This window comes from Melopsittacus undulatus, chromosome 11, assembly GCF_012275295.1.
Source record: "Melopsittacus undulatus isolate bMelUnd1 chromosome 11, bMelUnd1.mat.Z, whole genome shotgun sequence".
NCBI classification, from domain to species: domain Eukaryota; kingdom Metazoa; phylum Chordata; class Aves; order Psittaciformes; family Psittaculidae; genus Melopsittacus; species Melopsittacus undulatus.
Genome location: NC_047537.1, coordinates 5935603 through 5958973, shown reverse-complemented (window position 1 = coordinate 5958973; position 23371 = coordinate 5935603). Strand labels below are relative to the sequence as shown.

The 23371-nt window shown below is 47.4% G+C and overlaps 2 protein-coding genes across 4 annotated transcripts; one reads left to right on the top strand and one right to left on the bottom strand.

The window, feature by feature from the left end:
- The first annotated feature begins 1622 nt into the window (after nucleotides 1-1622).
- Nucleotides 1623-20297, top strand: CIZ1 (CDKN1A interacting zinc finger protein 1). Of its 3 annotated transcripts, none has more exons than XM_031046500.2 (16): nucleotides 1623-1914; nucleotides 3783-3898; nucleotides 6286-6455; nucleotides 7430-7565; nucleotides 8475-8535; nucleotides 11325-11404; nucleotides 11752-11831; nucleotides 12876-13058; nucleotides 13405-13535; nucleotides 13937-14021; nucleotides 14388-14501; nucleotides 14838-15017; nucleotides 15665-15734; nucleotides 16791-16912; nucleotides 19569-19768; nucleotides 19864-20297. In XM_031046500.2, exons 1-16 carry the CDS (start codon nucleotides 1808-1810, stop codon nucleotides 19904-19906), a joined length of 1878 nt encoding a protein of 625 aa, XP_030902360.2. In that variant the 5' UTR covers nucleotides 1623-1807; the 3' UTR covers nucleotides 19907-20297. The 3 variants fall into 3 exon arrangements, with proteins under 3 accessions (XP_030902360.2, XP_030902359.2, XP_030902358.2); XM_031046499.2 differs by having other exon boundaries at nucleotides 19569-19779; XM_031046498.2 differs by having other exon boundaries at nucleotides 19569-20297.
- Nucleotides 20236-23324, bottom strand: BBLN (bublin coiled coil protein). Its single transcript, XM_005146313.3, has 2 exons — nucleotides 23193-23324; nucleotides 20236-21752 (listed from the first exon to the last, which is right to left on the bottom strand). The coding sequence occupies exons 1-2, from the start codon at nucleotides 23275-23277 to the stop codon at nucleotides 21559-21561; spliced, it is 279 nt and encodes a 92-aa protein (XP_005146370.2). The 5' UTR covers nucleotides 23278-23324; the 3' UTR covers nucleotides 20236-21558.
- Nucleotides 23325-23371: the final 47 nt, after the last annotated feature.

Here is a 23371-nt window from a genome sequence, read left to right as displayed (position 1 = left end):
GTTTGGGTTGGAAAGGACCTTAAAGCTCATCCAGTTCCAACCCCTGCCACGGGCAGGGACCCCTTCCACTGGAGCAGCTTGCTCCAAGCCCCTGTGTCCAACCTGGCCTTGAGCACTGCCAGGGATGGGGCAGCCACAGCTTCTCTGGGCACCCTGTGCCAGTGCCTCAGCACATTTGGAGAGAAGAACTTCTTAGTATCTAATATAAATCTCCCCTCTGTCAGTTTAAAGCCATTGCTCCTTGTCCTGTCCCTACAGGCCCTTATCCAAAGCCCCTCCCCAGGTTTTTTTGTAGCCCCTTTAGGCACTGGAGCTGCTCTAAGGTCTCTCTGGAGCCTTCTCTTCTACAGGCTGAACCAGCCCAGCTCTCTCAGCCTATCTTCATAGGGGAGATGCTCCAACCCTTGGACCATCTTCATGGCCTCTTCTGTATATACGTTTGTATGCCCTGGAATGTTACTTAAGCTTTCCAGCTTAACAGGAGAGCATTTCCTCTGTGTGCAGACAGCTGTGAGTAAGGGACTCTGCTCATTAACACTGCTTGATATGGATGGTCATCTCCAAATTGATTATTGTAAACTCAGGATGGTATAAAAAGGCCCAAAGGAAAAATCAACATATGCTGCTGCATTGAAAATTATTAATGCTAACTGTATCACCAGTAACTGTGTTCAGCTTATGATACCTTAGCTAACAATCAATTCTGAGACCTTTAATCAAGTAGTCTTTATTTGTGTGAACAATAAGAAGATAAAGTAAATCATTTCAGGGTGGATTCTCTGGAGTGGCCAAGAGCAGAAATGCATCATTACCCTTTCTAGGTTTAATATAAGAAGAAATGAGTCACAGTGTATGTCCATACAGAGGCTGTGTGTACTAAATACCTTAAAATGAATTCACTTACAGAAACCAACTGCTGCAGAAAAGGTTTTGCTGCAGACTCTCTCCTCTTTCCCCCTAAAGGATGGACCTGCTAGAAAAGTCATCTCAACACAGGGCAATATTGTAAATGTCCCTGGTTTTCTCCCACGTTATCATGGCAGGATTGCCAAGATGTGGCCACAGCAGAGAGCCAGAGGCTCTGTTCAGGGTTGGGTTTTTTCCCCATCTTCTCAGCAAGATGGTTACCAAAGATGCCCCTGGACTATTTAAGAAACAAAACAAAGAGCAGAAAACCTCACGCTGTTGGATGCCATCTGCTCCCCCCTCCTCAGCCATTTATTACATTCCCCCTGCCCAGCCCCGGACAGATGGTGTCCATCCCCTCCCAGCCCTCTCGAGGGACCAGGGACCTCACTCCTGCTGCTGTGGGGGGGATGAGAAACGGGGGTGTTGCAGGTTGGGGAGCCCTGAGCCGCGGCTCCGGGGGTGACCCTGAGCCTCGCGGGGCCGCCGGGTGCCCCAGCCCCGCCGGAGGAGCTGCCTGGGGCCGGCAGGTGGGTATTGTTCCCAGAGGGAAGATGGAGGCGGCCGGCGGGGAGCGGTGATTGCCGCGGGCTGCGCTGTGAGTGCGGCGGGGACGGGAAGGAGCCGCGGGCCCCGGTCCGGCAGCGCCGCGGGGAGGGTGGGAGCGGATCTGGGAGGTGGGGTTTGGAAACCTCCTCCACGGGCTGCTGCTTGCGATGACCCCGGGGGGAAGGAGGAGGAGGAGGCACGGGGGGATCGGCTCAGTGAATGAATGGGCGGCAGCGGCGGCGGCTCCCGTGCTCAATGGCTGCTGGGCTGATACGCGCCAGCCCCGCAGCCGGTGCCTCCCTCGCCCTCCCGTGTTTTGTCTCAGGCTCGCCCCGCTCGGGGCTCCCCAGACATGTTCAACCAGCAGCAGTTCCAGCAGCAGCTGCTGCAGCTCCAGCACCTCCTCCAGCAGCAGCAGCAGCAGCACCACCACCCCCCTCCGGCGCAGCAGGGAGGCCGGTAAGCGCCGCTACGCGAGGCCGGGGATCTTGGGCCTGTCCGGGGAGAACCGCGCTCCTCCGCCTCCCTTCCCTCTGTCCCCGTGAAAGCCGCGGCGGGGCTGCCCTCCCCTGACCGGGGAAGGCGACAAAGGGAGGCGGGGGCCGGCGGACGGGGGCGTAGGCCTCGATCGGGGCAGAGCCGAGGGGCTGGAGGCCTGGAGCGGGTGGCCGGAGGGGAGGCGGTGTGGGGGGGTTAGTGCCAGGAGGGTGCGGAAGGCTGGGATGTGGGTCCGCTCGCCGTTTCCTCCCGTGTCCCGGTGGTGCCGCTCCTGCCGCGGGGTCCCCCGAGGGCGCTTACGGTGGCTCCGGGCAGAGCATTTTGTGTGCGGGGATGCTCTGGGGCCGGGTGTCTCCCCCGCAGCGGGCCAGGGCTTGGGGGAAAACGCCTTATCCAGCAGAAACACTTGTGTGCACCGAACGGAGCCACCCTGAAGAGACAAACACTTCGTTATTTCATTACCGAGCTGGAGCTACTTGTTTATTGTCTCTCTCTGGATGGGTCTCCTGGCCTGGCTGACGTTAGTGAACTTATTTGTGCGGTGGCACGGGTGCTGAGGATGTGACAGAGCGCTGAGGGGCAGCGGGGGATGGAGAAAATCATGGTTGGTTTGTTAAAAGACAAATGCTCTCTGCCAGAAATAAAGAGGGAAGGAACCAGGGGTTTCTAAAAATCGGCTGTCTTGGATAGGAATTGCTGCCCCTGATGAGCCGAGATTTGTAGAAGGAGCACATATTCTCAGAAATTATGCGTTTATTTGCAGTTATCTTTAACATTCAAATCAGTGGGATGTGAATTTGAGGAAAAAAGGATTTCTTATTTAATCGAATGTAATTATTATTATTATAAGGCATCTGTCTCAGGTAAATGTGGGAATCTTTCTGTTCTGCTGGAAACACAACCTCTAAATCATTTAACCATTAACATATGTTGTATGCTGTAAAGTTGCCCTTAAAATACCAGCATGGGGCTGGCTGCTGATAGCATGGCTGCATCTTACACCTTTAAAAGTATGATTTTTCTGGTATAAATAGCTCAGCGCCTAGAACAATCTAGAGCAGCAAACGTGAAGATGAGCTGCTGTAAATTCTGCTAAGAGGGTTTTTCAGCCAGCATCTCTATTTCGATCCGTGTTTGTACCTCTTTCCAGCCCTGACAGATTCAGCTGTGTCAGCAGTTGTGCTTAGAGGTGGGCCTGACCTTGCTATTGCCTGAAGAAGTGCCTGCCTGTTTCTTCAGACTTTTCGTGTCTGCTCCACCCTCCTTAGAAGTGAAGAGTCCTCCGCTCCCTCCTTCCTCCTCATGGTTTAAATATCAAGGCCCTGCTTTCTTTTCCCATGTGGTTCTTGCAGTTAGGGGGCACCATTTACAGTTATGACCTGTCTGGCTCCGTGTGGGGGGCATTGATTTTAGGCAGAACGTGCTTTAAGCTGCTGAGAAAACTCTGCTTTTTAGAACTTCTTTTCTGTTGTTGTGTTAAATGTGGCCCCTGATCTAGATCACTCCTTTCTCCTGATGAGTTGCTGCATAATTCTGTAGAACTGCAGTCAGCTCCTGGGCTTTTTTTATGCTGCTTGAGAGGCTTTATGTGGGCTTGGTGCTAAAGGAGTTCTCTCTGACCTCAGATTCCTTGAGAGACAATCTGTCAGCTTTGGAAATTCCAGCAGAGTGTGGAGGAAAGAGGATACAGGGCCAGTGTGTGGTTATCTTTTTGTGCATGTAATCAGTGTGTCAGATGTTCTTTGCTCCTCTGTTTTACACTTGTGAGGTGCCTGGAATTGAAGGGTACAGCTTTTACTGGGTTCTTATGATTAATGCTTCTTTTCCAGGGGTTTGCCACCACCACAACAGCAACAGATGCTGAGCTTACGGGCAACAAACCAACCATCACTGCTCAATGCCAATCCTATGCTTCAGCGGGCCTTACTCATGCAGCAGATGCAAGGTACTGTCGTTATGGGAGACGCTTCCTTACTGGAGCTATTTAATCATCCTTCATGGACTGAAACCAGAGTGTGGCTATTTCTTGCTGAACCATTGCAGTCCTTGTATTTGGCAGTTCCATTTGTCATCTCTTGGGGTTTTCTGTCCATAGTCCATAGCACAAAGGTTCTTCAGTTGAAAATCCCATGTGTTCTCAACTGGGAATAGCACTAGAAGGTATCAGGTTAGATATTAACTATGTGACTTCCCTCTTAAACTCACTTGAGCCAGTATTTTTTCATCAATATATTTATATAAAATATTTGCTTGTCTTTCTTGGTAGGAAAGTTAAAAGCATTTATTTTGTTGTCTGTTACATGCACACTAACCTGGTTTGCTGTAGATGCTTTTCTCTGCCCAAACTTTATGCAGTACAAACAAATTAAGTATATTGTGGTGAAAAACGGTTCAGGTTTCAGGTGTCATGTAAAATTCCCAGTCTCTGAAATGGCTGTCGTTTGTGTGGTGGATAATATCACTGTTCTTCCATCACTGTGTTTCCACAAGTGGATTTCATTTTGCCAGATGTGCTGTTTTCAAAATAGATGTGTGAAGCTGCCTTTAATTGCTACTAAAGATACCAGGAATGGAGCTGGTTTTACTTTTGCTCATGTCTTAGCCTGCCAGTCCTTTTCAACACAGAAAATCAGTACCTGGGATAGTTTAAAAGTGCACAGTTGAGATTAATGCCTGCAGTTTTTATCTTGCCTGTGAATCATGCCCAGATGTGAAGACAATAGATTTATTCTGCATGTCGTTACCTCCCCTTTTATTCTCTCTTGCCCATTTAAATGAGAGGGCTCTCTAGTGACTCCAGCGGCTCTCTACAGATCTCCCTCAGGTTGTAGGGAAATGGGCAGTGCCATGCCATGCTCTGAAGATTGGGATATATATATATATACATATTTGTGATAGGAAAAAAGTCTGACTCTGCTTCAGTCAGCCACACTCCTATCAGATATGTTTGATGTTAGCATAGTTGGACCTTTTCCCTGAAGCAAAGTCTCTTACTGCACCAAGGACCTGAGGCAAATTAGATACAAAAGCAGGATAAGGTATGCTAATGAACACTCTACAGGCACTTGTTCCTGTTTTCACCTCTGAGCTGAGTTGTGGCTTCTCATTCAATAGTCTACACCAGGTAGCCACAGGTAACAGGTAATATGGTTGCAGTGTCCAGTGTGGCCCTTCTTAAGGATCTGAATATTTCTGGTCATTCAGGTTTGGCTTACATGTAAGAATATCTGATGCTGGAGTACTTCTGTACCTGGAAAACATCAGCATCAATAATTAATTGGCTGTGTGGCTTCAGCAATGGGAATAGGAAAAGATAAATACTTCAAGTTGAAATGGATGTGTGGTTCTTGGAAGCTACTAAACAGAGAGGAGAATGATTTCTTACCTTACAGATACTGTTTTTAAATACAGCTATGTCTGTTACAGTAAGATATTATTTATGGTAAGTAATAAAAGATTAGATTACTTTTGAAGACAAACATGAGGGAATGCTTCCTATTGTGTTGCAGGCTTTAAGCAGTGGTTTTTCAGATTTTGGGTGCCTGTCTCCAAACTTTCCTGCCCTGTTTTGGCAGCTGCTGAAAAGGCAGAGTGTGTATTAATTCAAGTGAGAGGGGGGAAAAGTTGCAGTGTAAATCCGGATTCCCAGAGTGGTGGACAGCTTCTGGGGGTGTAGCTGAAGCATCTGGGCACTTCCCTTCCCTCACCCCTGAAATGAGGATAGCAAGGACTGCCTTCCCAAGGAATTGTTGAGACTTAGTTAATAATCTGTGGATGCTGACAGAGCTAACAGGAAGCAGAGCATTAGAACTGGAAATGGCAGAGTCTCAAGTGTTGAGAGTTGAGGTTGCCATGTTGAGCTTATATGACAACCAGGTGGCAGAGAAGACCAGGGAATCTTTTGTTTGAGGAATCCAGTGTTGTCTTAAATGAAACACTGTCACTGTCATCTGTTAAACAGCATCCGTATTCTGGTGTGAGCTGCCAGCTGCACAAATGTGCGATTAATTTTCCTTTTCTATAGAGAATTTGTGTAAAATGAGACCTTGTTTGTGGCAAACACAAGTGCCAGTGTGTTCAGATCCAGTAATTGCTCTAATGATCTTAGCCTGCAGTGACAATTATAACTCAATAGCCTGAAACATAGTAATGGTTGCTATCGCATCAAATTGTTCTGTGTGTGCTGAAGAGCATGGAGCACCCATACAGTGCTCAGTGAAGGGTCTTGGGTGGAGGAGCCTTTCTCCTCTCTGCCTCCTGCTTGTACAGGTGAAGGATGTTCTCCTCTTGCACCCTGCAAGGTGGTGATGTGCTGTGTGCTTGCCTTTCTAGGAAACCTGCGTGGATTTAACATGACGGCACCAGCACTGCAGCAGTTCTTCCCTCAGGCTACAAGGCATTCCCTCCTGGGGCCACCACCTGTTGGGGTCTCCTTAAAGCCTCGAATGGGCTTCCCCAACCCCAACCTCCCCTTCCAGCGGCAGAACCGGAATTTTCGCAAGGTGGGCTTCCAATTTCCAGCTGTTGAGGAGCTTTGTGCTCCTTTTGCACTTCCAGCAGTTGACTGTATTAGGTGGAGAATAAAAGAGCAGGGAAAGAGCCTTACAATGAAAACTGCATTTAGCACCACGCTGCTAACACAGAAATGCAGAAATGAGTCCATCTTTAAGGTTCTTGTGGTCCATATTTACATTTATGATGGGAAGGTTTCTTGTCACTTCTTGCCCAAGAGAGACAATTCCTCATAGCAGAACAGTTTACACCTGAGATATAAAAGGATCCTTTAGAAATGCCAACTTCAAAGCAATTGCAATAGGAGAAATCCTGGGTGAGTGCTTTGCTTTTCCCAGAGGCCAGAGTTCTGCTCCATTAGCCTTCCAAAGCAGTTTGTTGTTCCCAAATGACTTGCTCCTACCGTGGACACGCCACTCTGCCCCTTTGGGCTATTTTCCCTTTTTTTTGAGATCAGGATCATATTTATTCTTGTGGATTTTGTAAGATCTGTAGGGCTTTTTTTTGTGAAAACCTTTCTCACTTTCCACCATTAAGACCTCTTTTGTGTCCTGGAAATGGTTCTTGGATGAATTGACCACTACTTCCCTCCTCTTAGGTTAGCTTTTGCACAGTTGGTTCTGTTATGTCAATAAGATGTAGTGGAGAAAGGCAGACTTCCATTCTTGGACTGTCCTTTCTCCAGAGTCAAAAAGAAGGGGGATTGTTTTGAACTATTCTTTTTCCCTGCCCATGCACCCCTTGCCAGAGCCCCTCTAAAGTGACCCTACTCTGCAAGCAGCTGGGTCTCCTACAGTTCCTACTTAAAACACTGGAGAAATGTCAGTGTAAGCCATCTATTCCTTCCATTCCTGTGTGCTGGAATTCCTGTTACTGCCCCTCCCAGTAAAACTCTGGTGCTTGGGGCAGTATGTTGGGTTTGAGGAAGGACCAAGAGCTGGCAATGACTCTTTGCCCATTGCAGGACTTCCATAGGATGCCTGACAGGAAGCGGGAGTTAGATCCTGGTTCTTCATCTCAGTTACAAGGTGATGAGAAAATGGAAATCCCAGAGGGAGTGCGGGCAGGGTCAGAGCGGAACAACTTCTCACGCTCCACAGGTAAGGGGGAGCCTGCAGTGAAACAAATGCTTGTAGGCATAAACTGCTTTCGGCTGTTCCTGCAGCAAAGGCTGGGAATGACTTTAGTCTTAATCAGCTGCATTTCTCTCTAACTGTAAATACTTAAACTGCCTGTGAGTCCTCTAAGGATATATGTGCTTCATATATCCTTTTTCCTTGGATATTTTTAGGTTTTATAACTTATTTCCATATCCCTTGCATGTAAGCCTCTCAGAAGTCGCTTTGAAAGTGAGCACCATTTAAGATGGGGGAGAAAAAACCTGCTTTGAAGTAGAACCTTCCTCATTGCCTTACCCATGATGAACTCCCCATCTCATAGTGTCAAACGCATGATGCAGAACCAGTTGCAGTCAACATGCTAAGGAAATGATGAGTTGAAAGAGTACTTGTACTCGGGTTCAGAGCAAACTCTGGCACTGAATCTTTTCCGGTGTCAGATACAATATGGATGTGGGGATGTTATTTCTGGCTGAAGAATGCCTAATCTAGAAATTCAGGTGTATGCAAGGTCATGAGCAGCGTATGTGCAGTGGTGAAAATTACCTGATTAAATGGTTGCTGTCAGACAGATCTGCCACCTTGGTTTATATTAATGTTCCTATGACTGGGGCTCTTGTCACTTTAGGTATAGGACTAAAACCCACTTAGTAGACATAAATACAGATTTTTTTCTGGATGACAGCTCATCCAGTGACATCTGCAATTCACCTCAAATCTCTCAGGTCATTCATTATCTATCCGTGTCACTACCATTCTCAAATTCAGAATAAGCAAGTGTGTAGTATTTGCTCTAACAGAGCTTTATTGGCATTGGCCATTCAGTTAGAGAACATGCTCAGGGTGGCATGGTCTGCTTTGCTAAGGAGATCTCCTTCTGTCTTCCTGCAGAGCCAAGAACTCCAATAGAATCTGTGTTGAACACTGAGCCTGCAGCAAAAAGACTGAAGAGGTATTTATTGAATTGGGGTACTGAAATAGTTGCTGGGCTTAGAATTATTGTCTGATCTTATTTCCTAATGATTAGGGCTGTACTGTACTGGCCTGATGTCTGGCATGTAGGAGGTGTTTCAGATGCTCATGGACAATTCAATCTCAGTCTGAGATCCAGCATGTTGCAAGGTCTCTGCTGGGGTTGATCCAGCTATGGGAATGAAAAATAAGAGCTGCAGCTCATGTAAATGTGCAACAAAGTGGAGTTCGCTCATATATTCTCCTGCCAGGATTCTTGTAAGAAGCAGAAAGGTTCTTTTCTATCCTGATATATTTCTCTAAATGTCAGAAAGAGAAATGAGCAGCTGTGTATCAGTGAGAGGAAAAGCCTTGGAATATATTCTGTTGCAGTAGCTGTAGGAGAAGGTAGTTCATTTTGAGGAATGAGAAAGGGAAAGGACTCAATGCTCCCTCGTATTGAAGCCTGTATCCATGAGCGCTGAATTCTGCATCCCTCCTGCAAAGATTCTCTTGCCAGTACCCCTGTCTGCTGGGTAAAAATAGACAAAGGCAATCCTATTACCCGCAAGGGCTGCGCAGCGGGCAGCAGCCTGCCCATCAGGCCCGGCTTGGCTCCCCTGCCTCCCAGCGGGTGCAGGCAGGGACAGCCAGGGCTGCATTGCCATCTAGTGGGACGGCAGCTCCTGGTGCCATCTGCACAGCGCCGCACCTCTCCCGGAGCTGTCGCCCTAAACTGGTGCGGAGGGAGAAAAGGAGGGAGTGAATACAGATATCTGGAGGCATTGATTCGAGAATTCCTCAACATATGTTAATGGCTGTGAGTCAGGACTCCTGGGGCCTCTTATCGTCGCTGTTAACAATGCACTGTGTGCTTTTGGACAAGTTTCTTCACCTCCCGGTTTCCTGTCTGCAGATTAGAGATTAATGGCTAGCTTTAGGGAGAATATTCCAGGATTACTTTGATGTTCAGATGTTACCTTCATCATGTAAAACATCAGAGAGTGGTAAATATTATGTGAGCAGGGACTGTTGTCAATTAGGGGCTCTGATTAGCAAGAAAGTGAATAAATTCAATTAAAGCAAAGTCGAATGCATTTGAGCGTGTGCTTTGTTAATCTGTTTGCCAAAGCTAATTTAATTTTAATTACATTAATATTTAGTAGGGTATTAATCAAAGTCCTGTTCCATGCACTGGAAAAAGACTCAAGTCTGAGGCATGGCAGCTCTCACTGCAGCAAGCCTGCTATTAGGAAAAGCCTTTCCTAAGCAGTAGATAGGGACTGCCAGATTTGATGCATCTATTATGGCTGATATTTAATTAGAATAGATGATTCCTTAGCTTTTTTTTTAAGTGTTTTTGTTTACTTCCAATGAACAGATCTCTGGAAAAAAATAGCTTACTGTTCTGTATTGCCCTTCACGGATGAGAAGGGCATTCCCCCATCCATGTCCACACCTTTTTGGTTTGTGCTTCATTGTTCCATTTCCCTTTGGCCAGGAATACCAGCCTCCTTCTTCATTTCAGGTTTTTTCCCTCTTCTGCCTTTTCTCCTATGTACCATCTGTATACCTGGAACAACATCCTCATTCCAGTACAGAAAGCAATCATCTTCAAATCCTTCTTGAACATCCTCTTCTAGCATGGCCTGACAAGTATCCATAGAATACTATTTCCTCCTTAGATCATGCTTATGATGCCTTTTGCTCCCTTAGATTGCTCCTTAGATTTGCAGTTTAGACTGCAAACCCCTGCCCTGAAGTGCTCACCATCTGTGTGTGGTGTAGTGTTGAGCCTGCTGGCAGCACTTGACAAATAATGTTAATGCCAGCCACTCTTGTTTGCTTTGTGGTTGCACTGCCCAAACCTTGCTGCATATTTATAGCTGTGTAACCCAGTTACATTGTCACTTATCAATCCCATAAGTTATGGGAATGTATGTGTTTGGATCACTGGATGCAGTTACCTGCGGAGTCTGCACTCTTGCTTGTGCAGAACATGCTGCTCCATGTTGGCAGAAGGACACCAGCGGGTGGAATATCAAGACAGCCTCAGAGGGAAGACATTCAAGCCATAGTGAAATGTGCTAGCCCTGATGGAAAAATAGGGAATGGAGAAGGATACTGTAAAGTACACTTTGTGCTCTATGGAAGCCAACTGTTTAGTCTCAGCAGTGCCCTTGAAATCTGTTTTCTCCTTAGCAGTTCACCAGTACCCAGTAAAACAAAGTCCTTTTGATTTGCATATGGTACAGTTCCACTTCCCTCACAAGCAGAACTGTAGGGCCTCTGGAATGAAATACAACTGGTACAAATAGAGCAGGCAGTGATGATGAAAACCCTGTAAGACACCACTGTGAAACCATTCAGTTTTGACAGGTCTCTGTTTCCTTCTGCACAGAGCAGCCTTGAATACTGTCTGGGTATTGCAGTTTCCCTGCAGGTCAGACAGGAATGAGCTCTTGAAGCTCTTGTTAAGAATATTTCCTCTGTGAACTTATTTCCCTGCAGGCCTCTGGTGGGAGAGGGCAGTGATCAAAAAAATCCAAAGTTCCAAAGTGATCCAAAAAGTGGTAACTTTCTTGTCCAGATTTGTTTGGCTGCACTTCCTGAAGCTGTTCTAGAATGCTTCCCATTCATTGTGTTATTTTCCCAAATCCTTGCCTGAAATACCACTGCCAGTAGCTTATTTAGTGGGGAGTGTGTAGTAGTTTAGACCCTAGCCTGTGTCTTGGTGTGTCTTCTGTCTGTAACATGGTGAATAAGGTTATTTTCTTGATATCCTTGAAGTGTGACTGAGGAGTCTGCATTAGAGGATGACACAGACAGCAGGGAAGCAGGAGTGTCAAGCACCCGTGTCCGAGCTGATGGTAAGCACCATGACTTGTACTTTTCGGGGACTCCTTGACAGAGCTGCATCTGTAGATCAGTGGGTCTTGTTGGAAGTGTCTTTCCTCCAGTGATACAGGATGGGGAAAGGAGGAAAAAACCTAGGAATCACATCCAAACATAGTCCAAAAAACCTGATGCCTATGAAATGCAAAAGATGGGAAATTTCCCTCTTCAATAAGGGGTTTTTGTTGAGAAAGGTTTGTGAACTGGGCTCATGGCCAGCAGTGCTGTGAGAAAAGCTCCCTGGCTTCATTCACCTGCTGCTTTGTTTTTAATGTCATTGCTGTTTTGATTTAAGGCAGCTAAAATGACTGTCTCTTCTTAGGTACAGACAATGCAAAGGAGTACACAGGTGAAGATCTTTCTAAGGAGAGGAAATTCTCTGAGGAACCAAAGGCTCCTGAGGTGAGTAGACACCACTCTGTGCAGGGGTGGTGCAGAACGTAAAACCTCCTCCTCCATCCCAGAGAAGCCCGTTGCCACTGGGAACCAGATGGCACCCACGTCTGGAGCTCTGTCTCCTGCTGTAAGCTGTTGTCCCTGGCAATAAGGCATAATATGTCTGTAATTAGTGAACAGTCTGCTCTGACTTGCTGCTTTTGTACCTCTGCTAGGCTGTACCTTACCCACTGCTGGCTGTTTGTGGTGTTGGGGTTTGTTAAGATTTCAGTATTCATCTGGAAAGGTGGAAATTGAATTGAAAGAACCACTGAAAAATATATGTATTGAGAGCCATAGCTGAATATATCTTTTATGCTGCAGGAGAGCAGGTGTAGAAAGAAATCAGGTGAAAAGGTGGGAGCTGCTGTGGGACTTGCCATTGCAGCAGGTGTGAGCAGATAGTGGGAGTCTGTGCTTTTCAAAGGCAGCTTGGAAAAATGAGACAGAGGTTAAGCCAGCAAACCTTGAGAGTCTTGCATGAAATATGTTGCCCACATGCTAGATGTTAAACCAGGTTCTTAAGCTGTGTAAATCTGTAAGTAAAGATTGAACCTATGGTGTGAATCAGACTTTTGATAGACATCCTTAACTGGAGACATTTATTGATGTGATAATGCGTATCATCCTGCCCTTGTTTGAGTTTCTTACTCCATCAGATGTGGTGCTGAGTTGCCTTTAGTTCTGCAGTGGAGAAACATAAACTGATTGTGTTCCTTACCAACACACTGTTGTTGCTCCAGTCTCCAGAGGCTGGGTCATACAGTATCCGCAGAGGCTGTAGGAACAACCATCTGTACTAATAGACCTGGTGCTGTGACACAGGGATTGCTGATTTAGCAGCATTGAGGAGTGTGTACAAGAGTCTCTCTGATCCATCCTCCTGTGGTTTCAAGCTCAAATACATTTTCATTAGGGGTAGAGAGCTTAGGTCACATACAAGCAGCTGGTCTGATTTTTAGCGTCTTCTACTGAGAGACTGGACTTAATCTTGACTTCTTCTTTTGGCAGGTGTTGAGCTCTGGAGGTTCATTGAAAGTGACTATCCAGCAGAGCAGTGAGAGCAGGGCTATCAGTACAACAGCTCTGAAGCCAGGCCACTGGACCTGTGAGGTGGGCACAGCTGATCCCAACCCTGAATCAGTCCTTAAATTCTACTGTTACATCTGCAAGACCAACTGCTGCAGTCAGCAGGTAAAAATCCACAGGTCTGGCTGGGATATAGGTGGTCAAGAGAAGTGAATTACATGGCCTGCTGCTCTGGGGAGGTGCAGCAGGAGGCTTGTTAACAAGAGCTTATGCTTTAGGAACAAAGAGCATACAAAATAAAGACAAGCACGCAGATAAAATAAACCTCTTTTGCAGAGCTGGCAAGCAACCTGCTTGAGAGCAATGTGGGTGGATCCACAGGCAGCCGTGCTCTTAAGCTTTTATACCACTTCATTGTTAAAGAGCAGTCAAGAGAATGGAAAGCATAGCTCATGCCTATTATTTTCTGTATTTTGAATACATATAAATGGCGTTTTCTCCTCTCTCTCAGAATTTCCAATCCCACATGGCTGGAATTCAGCACCAGCAGAGACTTGGGGAGATCCAGCACATGAGCAATGTTTGTTTTGTTTCACTCCTGCCCATGGTGAAGGAGCAGAAGGCACTAGCAGAAAAAGATGGGTAAGTGTTGGTTTGCACTAGAAACCTCACTCTGAATGTGGACCTGAAATTCCTCACTGTGCTAGGTTGCCCCTGTTGTCTCGGTAAGATACAAAATCCTTCTAGTTTCAGGAGCCTTAATCTTCTTCTTCAGGCAACTTTCTTCCTGCTGAAGGATACCAGGGTTGACTTTGACCTGCTGTGTAGTTTTTAATACAGTAGATCCATTTGGAGTCTTGTTTTAACTGGTGCCTTTCTGTCAGCATGAGATAAAGTAACCTATATAAGTGGGTGGGAAGGGGAGAAGATAAATCCGAGCCTGTAAAGATAGGAATGCTGGGGAAAACAATGCCAGGAACAGATTGCAAATTGCAGTATTCCATAGAAGTGTGACTTACGGATATATCTGTTCTCACTTTCAGAGAGACCCAGCAGCGATGGTGTAACACTTGTCAGATACACTTCACGGGGGATCTCATCAAACATCGCAGGACCCAAGAACACAAGGTAACAACCACAGCATGGATTTTATCTGTGCACTGACCTTTCCTGGGGATTGAGTGGAAGTGTCTAGCATCTCCTGCTCCCCAGGCAGCAAAGGAAGAGCAATTGGAGTGGAGAGATGCATGTAAAATTCTGCCAGTAACATCCTCACTGTTGAAGGGCACTGCCATGCTGCCTCTTGCCTCTGAGCATTGGCACTGCTGGAGCTTCCAGTTGTGTCAATACAGCCTGAAGCACCTCTAGTTTATAACTCTTGATATTTCTCAATAAAAATGGCCTCTCATACTTACCTAATCAATTGAATGGAGGAATTGATGGGCAGTCTGTAAAGTGTTTCTCTTGTGACTTAATGAATTGTCCTTTCCTTAGCTGGCCAAACGCTCTCTTCGTCCCTTCTGCACTGTCTGCAGCCGCCACTTCAAGACCCCTCGCAAGTTTGTGGAGCATATGAAGTCCGCTGAGCACAAGCAGAAAGCCAAAGAGGTAATCCTGCCTGAGCGGAGAGCTGTGCAGGACTGGAGGCAGCTACACTGTAGAGCAGGTTAACTTTCTGCTTCCCTGACTACTGAAGGGATGAAAAGAAGACAGGCAGTTCTTCAACCCTGTTTTAGTTTTCATCTTTTGCTGGACTTCAATTGTTAGAGCTTAAAGAAATGGAGTAAAAAAGGGACAATGAGTTAGTTGTCTCTAGAAATGAGGTAGATTGTGCCTCTCTTGCAGTCACTTCTACTCATCACATGCCGTCTGTTCAGAATCTGGGTCTTTGGTTAAATGAAGAGTGCAAACTTGATCTGACCTTTCTTTTCTGTATAATGACAGGTGAGACTAGGAGAGAAGGAGTTGGGCAGCCCAGAAGATTCAGAGGAGTTGATCACTGTGGATGCTGTTGGCTGTTTTGAAGACGATGATGATGAAGAAGAGGAGGAGGAGGGGGCAGCTGGTGAGGAGGAAGACCTTGATGTAGTGCTGATAGAGAATGAGGATTCTGCTGCTAAGCAGGTATGCCATATGAAAGGAGAAGGAATGACCTGTCTGAGAATCTGCTGTGGGATCCTGTGAGTTCATTGATCTTGGCTTGTTGAGCTCCAGGTTTCGAGAGTCCAGTTGAGTTTGTATCCTGCAGCAGGAGAGTGAGAGGGCTCTGGGGTTCTTCTGGAGCATAGGAGAATGCAAAGGAGAATCAGACACTACCTGTGGGATACAGGAGGGTGTTTCTGCTGTGCTCTACAGCTCCTGCTGGTGTCTTCAAACATTATCATGTTGTTGAGGAGCATAAGCAATGTTTTTTTAAGGGAAAGACTTTCTGACAGGCACTGACATAGTCTCTTTGAATGGCCCCACAGTACTTGGGTCTCATAGCATAACGTATGTGTGGAAGTTTATCTTGATAAGGATTTTCCAAGTAGAGAGCAGTTGCAAGAAGGAGGTACATGGCTAAGCTACTTCAGGCTTGGAGTGCAAGGGGTGTTTTTAACCCTTGTAATGGAGTGGCCTGCTGACACTGGGGTTGGTATCTGGCCCTAACCAGATGCTGTGCAACTCTGTCTCTGGTATGTGAATCCTGTTTTGCTCCTAAGCTTACCAGAAAAGGCCAGGAAGGGAATTGGCATAGATACAGTAGGCACTAATGTTCTTTTGGTTTCCAGACTGGGCTGAAGGAAGTGTCTTTGGAGGATTACGAAGGAAGCGAGAAGTATTGTCCAGACACAGCCTATGGTAAGCAAGCAGAGTTAAGAACACAGGCCCACAGAGTGCCACACACTGTATCTGTAAGAGAGGATGATCTCTACCTACTGCTGTAATAACTTCTTGGGCCACGGTGCTTCAGCATTTGCATTGGATTGGTGGAGGTCACTGCTGCCTGGAGAAAGAGCCAAGCGTTGCTTTATTACTGTGTGATAAATCATAAGGATGTGATTGATGTTTGTCAGCAGCCTTTTGCTTTGAAGAAGAAAGGATGAGAGCCAGGTTCCTTACTAAGGTAGGAAATGGACAAGTAGGGCAGGAAAGAAAGTAGGTAGCAAATGAGAGATGCTCTGGAAAGATGGAGCCTGGAAGCATATTGACTGGAATGCTTTCCAACAGAAATGCAGCTTGTACAGAGATACTGAGCAGTACTGACAGTATCAAGCTCTCTGCTAGAGCCCAAACTGTGCATGTTTCCCCTGCTTCAGAACCCCCACGCTCCACCTAGCACTTACTCAGACATGTTGCTGGACTGGTGGGCAGTGTTGCCTCCAGATGGCTGTCCCTGATCCCCACCCTGCAAGCAATTCTGACTTGAAACCTCTAACGGCCACTGGTGTTGTGAGGAGGGCAGCTCTGCAGAGGCTGTTTTGTGCCCAAGGAGAGCTCTGTTTACACCAATCTTCCATATCGCTGTAACCTTCCACTATCGTGTGGCAGATGGAATAATGATTCATGCTGTGAATGTTCTCTGCGTGTTCCTCTTGCGCGCCTGCTGTCTTCTGCTTGGTTTGATCCCATTACATTAGATCACATGTTCTCTGTAGTTTTCCATTGTATTCTTTTTTTCCTTTCCCCCCCACTTTAATGCTCTGTGTAGTTACTTTGCTCTGGCAGCCAGATTTCTCTCTGAATATCTACCACACAGCCATTCCATGGTAAGATGAGATATTCAGCAAGTCGTCTTGCAACTCCCCGATTAACAGAAGCAAAGCTTTCCACTTTTCTTCTCCCTTTTAACATGCTTTCATTATTTGAGTTCCATTCAATGTGATCTGTGATTTCCCTTCCCCTCCCGTTTCACAGGCCTGGATTTTCTGGTCCCCGTCGCAGGTTACCTCTGCAGGCTGTGTCACAAATTCTACCATAGCGACTCTGCTGCCCGGCTCGCACACTGCAAGTCCCTGATGCATTTTGAGAACTTTCAGGTTAGACCCTTTGGCGATTGCATGGCCTGGCATTTGTTAACCCCCGTGCGTGTCTCTTCAGCCAATCCACCACGTTAGCTGTCTTGTCTTCAGTTCATTCCCATCATCCTTGGTGTCCACTGTGCCATAGATTTCTCCTGGTGTGCTCTGTGTTTGTCTCCCATCACCCCTGTAGATCTAAAAGCAGTCCAGTCCCGCTTCCCAGCTACTGCTGCTGTCATCTTGTTGCCCATTTCTGGCTGGAAATCTTCCTCAGAGTGTCTGCTCTGTTTGCTGAACCTGTGGAGTCTATCATTCAGTCTAGGCCTCTTTGTTAGAGAGATTACAGGTGGGTCTAGATGGGGAAAGAACAAGAGAGAGGGGCTGTTCCTTGTAAAGAAAGCTTGTACATAATGCATCTTTGCCTGTGATACTGCAGGAACAGCTCCAGTAGCCAAAATTGTGGGTGTGATTCATCCGTGAAGGAGGCTGGTAAAATCAGATCCTCACCTTAGATATCTGGAAATTTAACATTACAGACTCTTTATGTGATAGAAGCTATGAGCTGGTGAGAATCCATTTGGTCCCCAGGGTCAGCCTGCAACAGGAATTGAGTCTGTCTGTCTGTCTGCTACCCTTTCCTAGAAACTCCTCAGCACAAAGCTCTGCCAACTGATGCTGTTCCTTTGCTTTACTGGCTCCACCTAAATGAGCCCTATTGCCCCTTGCTGCTTTTGTAGAAGCTTTTCCTACTGGGCTGGCCTGGAATCTGCCTCCATCGTTCTGTCCTTCTTGACTTGCCAGGGGGTGAGGGGCCTTGTGGTGGGTACACAGGGCTTGCACTGCCTCTGCCCTCTTCCATGACCACTGCCAGGGAGGACTCTGCTGCCCTCTCCCATGACCACTGCCGCTTGCCTGTGCAAGGAGGGAGGCTCCCACACTGACTTTGTCCTCTGCCTGCACTCAAAACCTGCTCCAACAAAAGTCAATGTGCTTCCCTACCAACTTTTGGTAGTGTTTTAAGAAACAAACACACCCCACACCCCCCAAACTTCATGTTTTTCTTCTAGTCTTCAGGCAGGTTAACTATTCTTAGTCAACAGTCCCTGCCTCCAGTAAGGGGTGGGTGCTGCAGAAGCCAGAACTTAGAGCAGTAGATTTGGAATGGCAAATACCAGGAGAAGACCACAGCTGTTCCTTCATGGTTGCTCATCCTCTCCCACTCCTGCAGTAAGACATTTCAGGGAAGAAGGAATCGGCCTTGCAGTCTTCCTGGCTTATTTTAGATCAGCTTAGAGTGAAACTGCAGCAGCAGTGTGTTCTGCCTCCCTTTTGGCCCACTTAGAGCTGAAATCAGATGCTCTTCATATGGATGCCAGAGTGACCTGGAGGGATTATTTATGACAAAGAGTTCAACCTTAAATACCTGCAGGCAGGTAATGATTATTCCTGGGTGCCTTGGGGTTCTCACAGTCTGAGTTAAATCGTTGCTAGTTTCTGGGGTACTCTCATCTGAGTAGCAGAGGGTTTCAAAGCAGAGAATTGTCTGCTGGTGAAGCAGTTCACAGCATCACTCTGGAAACAAGTTGACGTGCTTGTATCTGGTTTAGTTTGGCTACAACATGACTCGACTGATCTAATTCCAATACATTATGATTTCGTGCATAACCCACTATTTGAGGACAGAGAAGGAACAAGCCTGCAGTGATAAACTGAATTACAATGTGAAGCTGCCTGTCTGCTGTGCTGTAATTCCACACTGCAAACTATGGTAGCACTGCTAAATTGTCAGGTCTAATTCCAGTGCCAGTTCAAGGGACCTGTTAAGCAGAAAGCTGAAAGTGAATTGATTGTGGAGGGAACTGCTGAGGAAAAGATTATTGGTTTATTCTTCAGCTCATACGCTGGGTCTTGAAGACCTGATTCCTGCTGCATGTTGGATGGTTGCACAGAATTGCTGTCTTTCTGAAATCCAGTCTTGCAAATGGCTGTGGGCCATTTTAATCTTCTTACAGACCTTTACTAGTTCTTTGTGGTAGCAAGTGCAAATGAGCCATCTTATCAATGAGATGCTTACCTTTCTTCGGTAGAGAACCTCAGTGCCCTGTAACAAGAAGATATTCTTTGTATCTTAGTGTTCCTGTCAACAGTTTCACTGAGTGCACAGATTGTATCAACAGAGTGGAAAAACCTTAAGCTTTTAACTGAAGTCTTGCTTTGGCTGATGAACATTAAATCACTCCGCTATAGCAGAGGGCAGTGCCTCATGTATCCAGGGAACACGTCCAGAGTTACATCCTGGCAGTAGCTGAAGCAAGAGCTGCCACTTGCACTGTTCTATCTATAAAATCCTGAGTCTGACTAAGATTAAGCGTTGCCAAAACATGGGTTTTTTTTTGGCTGGGGAGCCAGGGGTCTGCCATGCACTCGCTCAGCACTCAGTAATGTGAGAGGGATTGCAGTTGTTAATATTGCCACTTTTCCTCACAGGAGCCGACCCTTCTCTGCTCGAAAGCCTCAGCAGCCAGGCCAGGAAAGCTGCTGAAACAAGTCGTGCCCCTGCAGATTGTAGCTGCTGCTCACCACTGTTTTTGTACAGGTTTTCCTGGACCAGCTGCCACTTGCTGCAGTGCCTGAGCTGGGTTTGTCTCTCATATTGGTTTGTTTGTTTTTGCAGAGATACAAGGCAGCGAGGCATCGTGCCACAGCTGCCTACCCCGAGGCTCCTTTGCATTCCCAGGGCTCCAGCTCCCAATTGCTGGATGATCCAAAACAGCCTCCTGCTCCAGCAGCAGATACCAGCAAGAAAATGAATGATGATCGTGGAATAGAGAAAGGGGGCACAGAGCTGTCAGCCCTGCAGGAACAAGCTCCAAGGTCTCTGGAGGGTAAGGGTGAACTGGCCACCTCTGTAGCAGAGGGCAAAGGCCTGGCCAGTGTGACTGATGGTGTGTGTGGAATCATGGTTGTAGACGAAGAGAGCCTACAGGAAGAGCCCAAGTCCACTACCACTAGTGCCGACTGGCCGCTCCCTGAGGAGAACCGCGCCGTAGGGGAGTTGTGGGCATCCACCGTGTGTGAGGAGGAGGAAGCCAATGCAGCCAGGCAAAGGGAAGGCACAGACGACTGCCAGGATCTGGGGAGTGGATGGGGTTTAGCACAGAATGAGGCAGAGGCAGAGCCTTCCTCCCTAGCCAGAGGTGAGACAGCTGGTCTTACCTCTGCTGGGTGCAGACGCTCTTCTAGGCGCAAACCCAGATAGAGTGGCCTTAAAGGGAGAGCCCTTTACATATGATATTTACTGGAAATGTTTATTTTCTGAGTCTTTTAATAGAGGAAAAACCTTCAACTTTACTGCTGTTTTTATTTTAAGAATAAAAGAAGCCTGGCTTTAGCGTGTCTAATACAGGATGGTGTTGGTTATTGTACAATTGAGATACAGCAACTGTGTGGAAGAACTGAGGCTTTGATTGTTGAACCTGGAAATGAGATTGTCATGGGGGACAAAGTCCATGAAGCAGATGGATGCAGACTTATTAGTGATTCTTTGTAGTTCCTCTCATTTCCTTTCCAGGCAGAGGAAAAGTTTATCTCTTGGAAGACTGTTTGCCCAGTTCTGCTTCTCAGAACACTTTCCTTTCAGAGATGCACACTCTTAGGCATGCACTGTGTCCTGAGCTGGGCAAGAATGCATCTCGGTCCTCTGTTAATGCTACAAGGCCTAATACAGTCTGTTCTCATAGTAAAAGCTCTTAGGAACAAATCTTATTTCAAACTGATTTTAATAAAACAGATTTCTTATAAATAACTTCTTTAACTTTCAAAACAAACTCCAATTCTACAGAAGTAGAACAGTAAGAATTGTTTTGCAGTGCTGGCCCCAAGCCATTCTGGCAAGACTGCAGTTTCAGACCAGGATGCTCATACATACTCCTGCCAAAATGTACAGGGAGCAGCCCACGGGCAGGTCTTGTCACTGCTCTGCACAGTTCATGCAGTGATGGGAACTAACTGAGCTGCTCTGATTCTCTTTATCACCTGAGTTCTTAATGACAGCTTAAGGAGTTAGGTAGCTTCCAATTATACCAGTCAAAACATCATCGCAGTGGCTTGGCTTATATGTTTGGAATGGCACAGAAGTATCTGGTGGCCTGGGACCATCAGCCAACCTTTTGGACATCCCAGTTAATGTGAATAATGGAAAAGCTGTAGTTTTAAGGCAGGAGCTGGCCTCTCCAAACCTCCCTCTCTAAGTCTGTCACCAGCGTTACACTTAGGGGCAAGCCTGGAGTCAGGACAGCCCTTGCCTTATGTGCTTTTTGAGGGAAGATGCTAGAGCTGTAACAGTCCTTGCTTGGACTTAATGGTCTAAAAGAGCAGAGATCATTTTTCCTCGTTGTGAAGAGGGACCTGCTCAAACAACCTGCATGGCATCAGGTTTCCTTTTACATCCAGCTTTAACCAAGTTGGGGATCAGAAAGAACCAGCTCTCCTGCATCCACCTGTGTGCTTCTGCACCTGTCACACAGCTAAAGGAAAACAGAACATGGAGGTGAATGGCAGGACACAAGCACAGGAAGGAACAAGTTACAGGCATAAGGTACTTCAAGTTTTAAGTTTAAATCAGTGACCAGTTCCCTCAGCAATACTGAGTTTGGGGCCAGACACTATTTGGGAGGCTGCAGTCCCTGCACATCAGCTTCCACATTCTGCTGCTCACTCTGCTGCTGGAACTCCAGACGTGTCTGGCGGTTGGACTCCAGCAGCTCTTTCAAGCAGGCATGTAGGTAATCATTCTTCTCCTCCAGGTGATCCAAGCAGGAGTTGATCTGGTCCAGCATGGAGTTTATTGCTGCATATTCTAAAAGGAAAGGAAATGAGACTGAACAATGTAAGTATATTGTCACTGCAGCCAGGGACAGCAGCAAGAGCTCTGCAAAACACACCCACAGCAGTTTGGCTGTGCCTGATCTGCCAGCGGGTGGGTGAAGTAAAATGCAACTGAATCCTCTGTGTGTTGTGTTTCCTGATCAGCTGGAGGACTGGTACCAAGGTCTGAGGCAAGGTACCTGGGCAGCCCCAACCCCCTGTTAGTGTATGTAGCAGCCTCTGATCTCGCATATAAATAGCTGAGTGCTAGCGTGCAGCAATCCACACTTTAACAGCACCATAGAAATCCCAAGTGAGGTTCTTTAGCTGCCTTAGGGCTCATCTTTCCTGGTGGTGGAGACATTCTGGCACTGTGGTGAAACATTAACGTTCTGTTAATTACCTGTGTGAGGCTCCCAGGCTGGAATGTGCTTTGCAAGTGCCTGGCTGGGCTCAGGCTACCAACACGGCGCAGCCATTGCCGTGGCATGAGCAGGGATGAACCCAAGGGTGTTGCTGGAGGCACTGTTACTTCTGAAATGTGGGGCACAGGGTTCAGCTGCAGGATTTTCATGCATCAGTAAGGCTTTGGGTCCTTCAGATTAGAACTGAACTCATCCGGTGTGACCCTGACAGATGGTTCTCTGGGTACAGCTTCCTATTCACAGCACGTGATTCAAGTGCAGAACCATCATCCTGGGTACAATCAGTGATGTGTATTAGCACTGTTAATCAGCTGGAGATAGCTGTGCTACTGTGATGAAACACTTGCTTTTGGATTGCTCTGAGCGATATTCACACAATCCTAAAGAATAACAAACCAGAGTGAAAAGACAAGATAAATCTGACACATTACTCAGGAGCCAGTCTCGTGTTCCTCTCTGAAGCCACGCGGGCTGAACATGTTCAGGGAGATGGGCATTGAGCTGTGACCGCAGGCTGATGTTTGTGAGGCTTGTGAGCTGCAGGACAGGGAAGTGTGGGTAGGACAAGCCCACACCTCACCGGCTGGGGCTGGCTCCTCTCCACCCTGGCAGCAAGAGCCAAGATGACACACGCAGTGCCTGCCTGGAGCACTGCTTGGAGCCAACAGAGAAGGCGAGGAGGAAGAGGAGGATGTGCTCTGGGCACGCTCATCCTATGATAAGGGTCGAGACGTGCTGGATTTCAGCCTCACCAACCCAACCGCTCTTCCCAGCTCTGCGCACGTAACGCATCCTTCTCGGTCACACGCACCCGCTATAGCACGGGATAAACGGATCACAGGGAAGGCAAACGCACACCCCAGCGCTGCAGGAGCTCAGTGCCCCACTGCCGGGCAGGGACCGGCCCAGCGCCGCTCCCACCTGAGGCAGCAGCACGTTACGGGGGCCCTGACCCCGCGGCACCCGGCTCCACCGGGGGGGGCTGCCCCGGGGCCGCCGCCACGCACCTTCCTCCCCGAAGCTGTCGCTGTCCCCGTCCCCGTCGCCGCCGTCGCCCGCCGGCACCTGCGGCTCCGCGTTGGGCCCCGACATCCCGCGGCGACACCGCGGCCCAAGGCCGGCACCGCCCGCACGGCGCGGCCCTGCGCCCGCAAGGGCGGTAGCCAATGGGAGAGCTCGGCGCCGT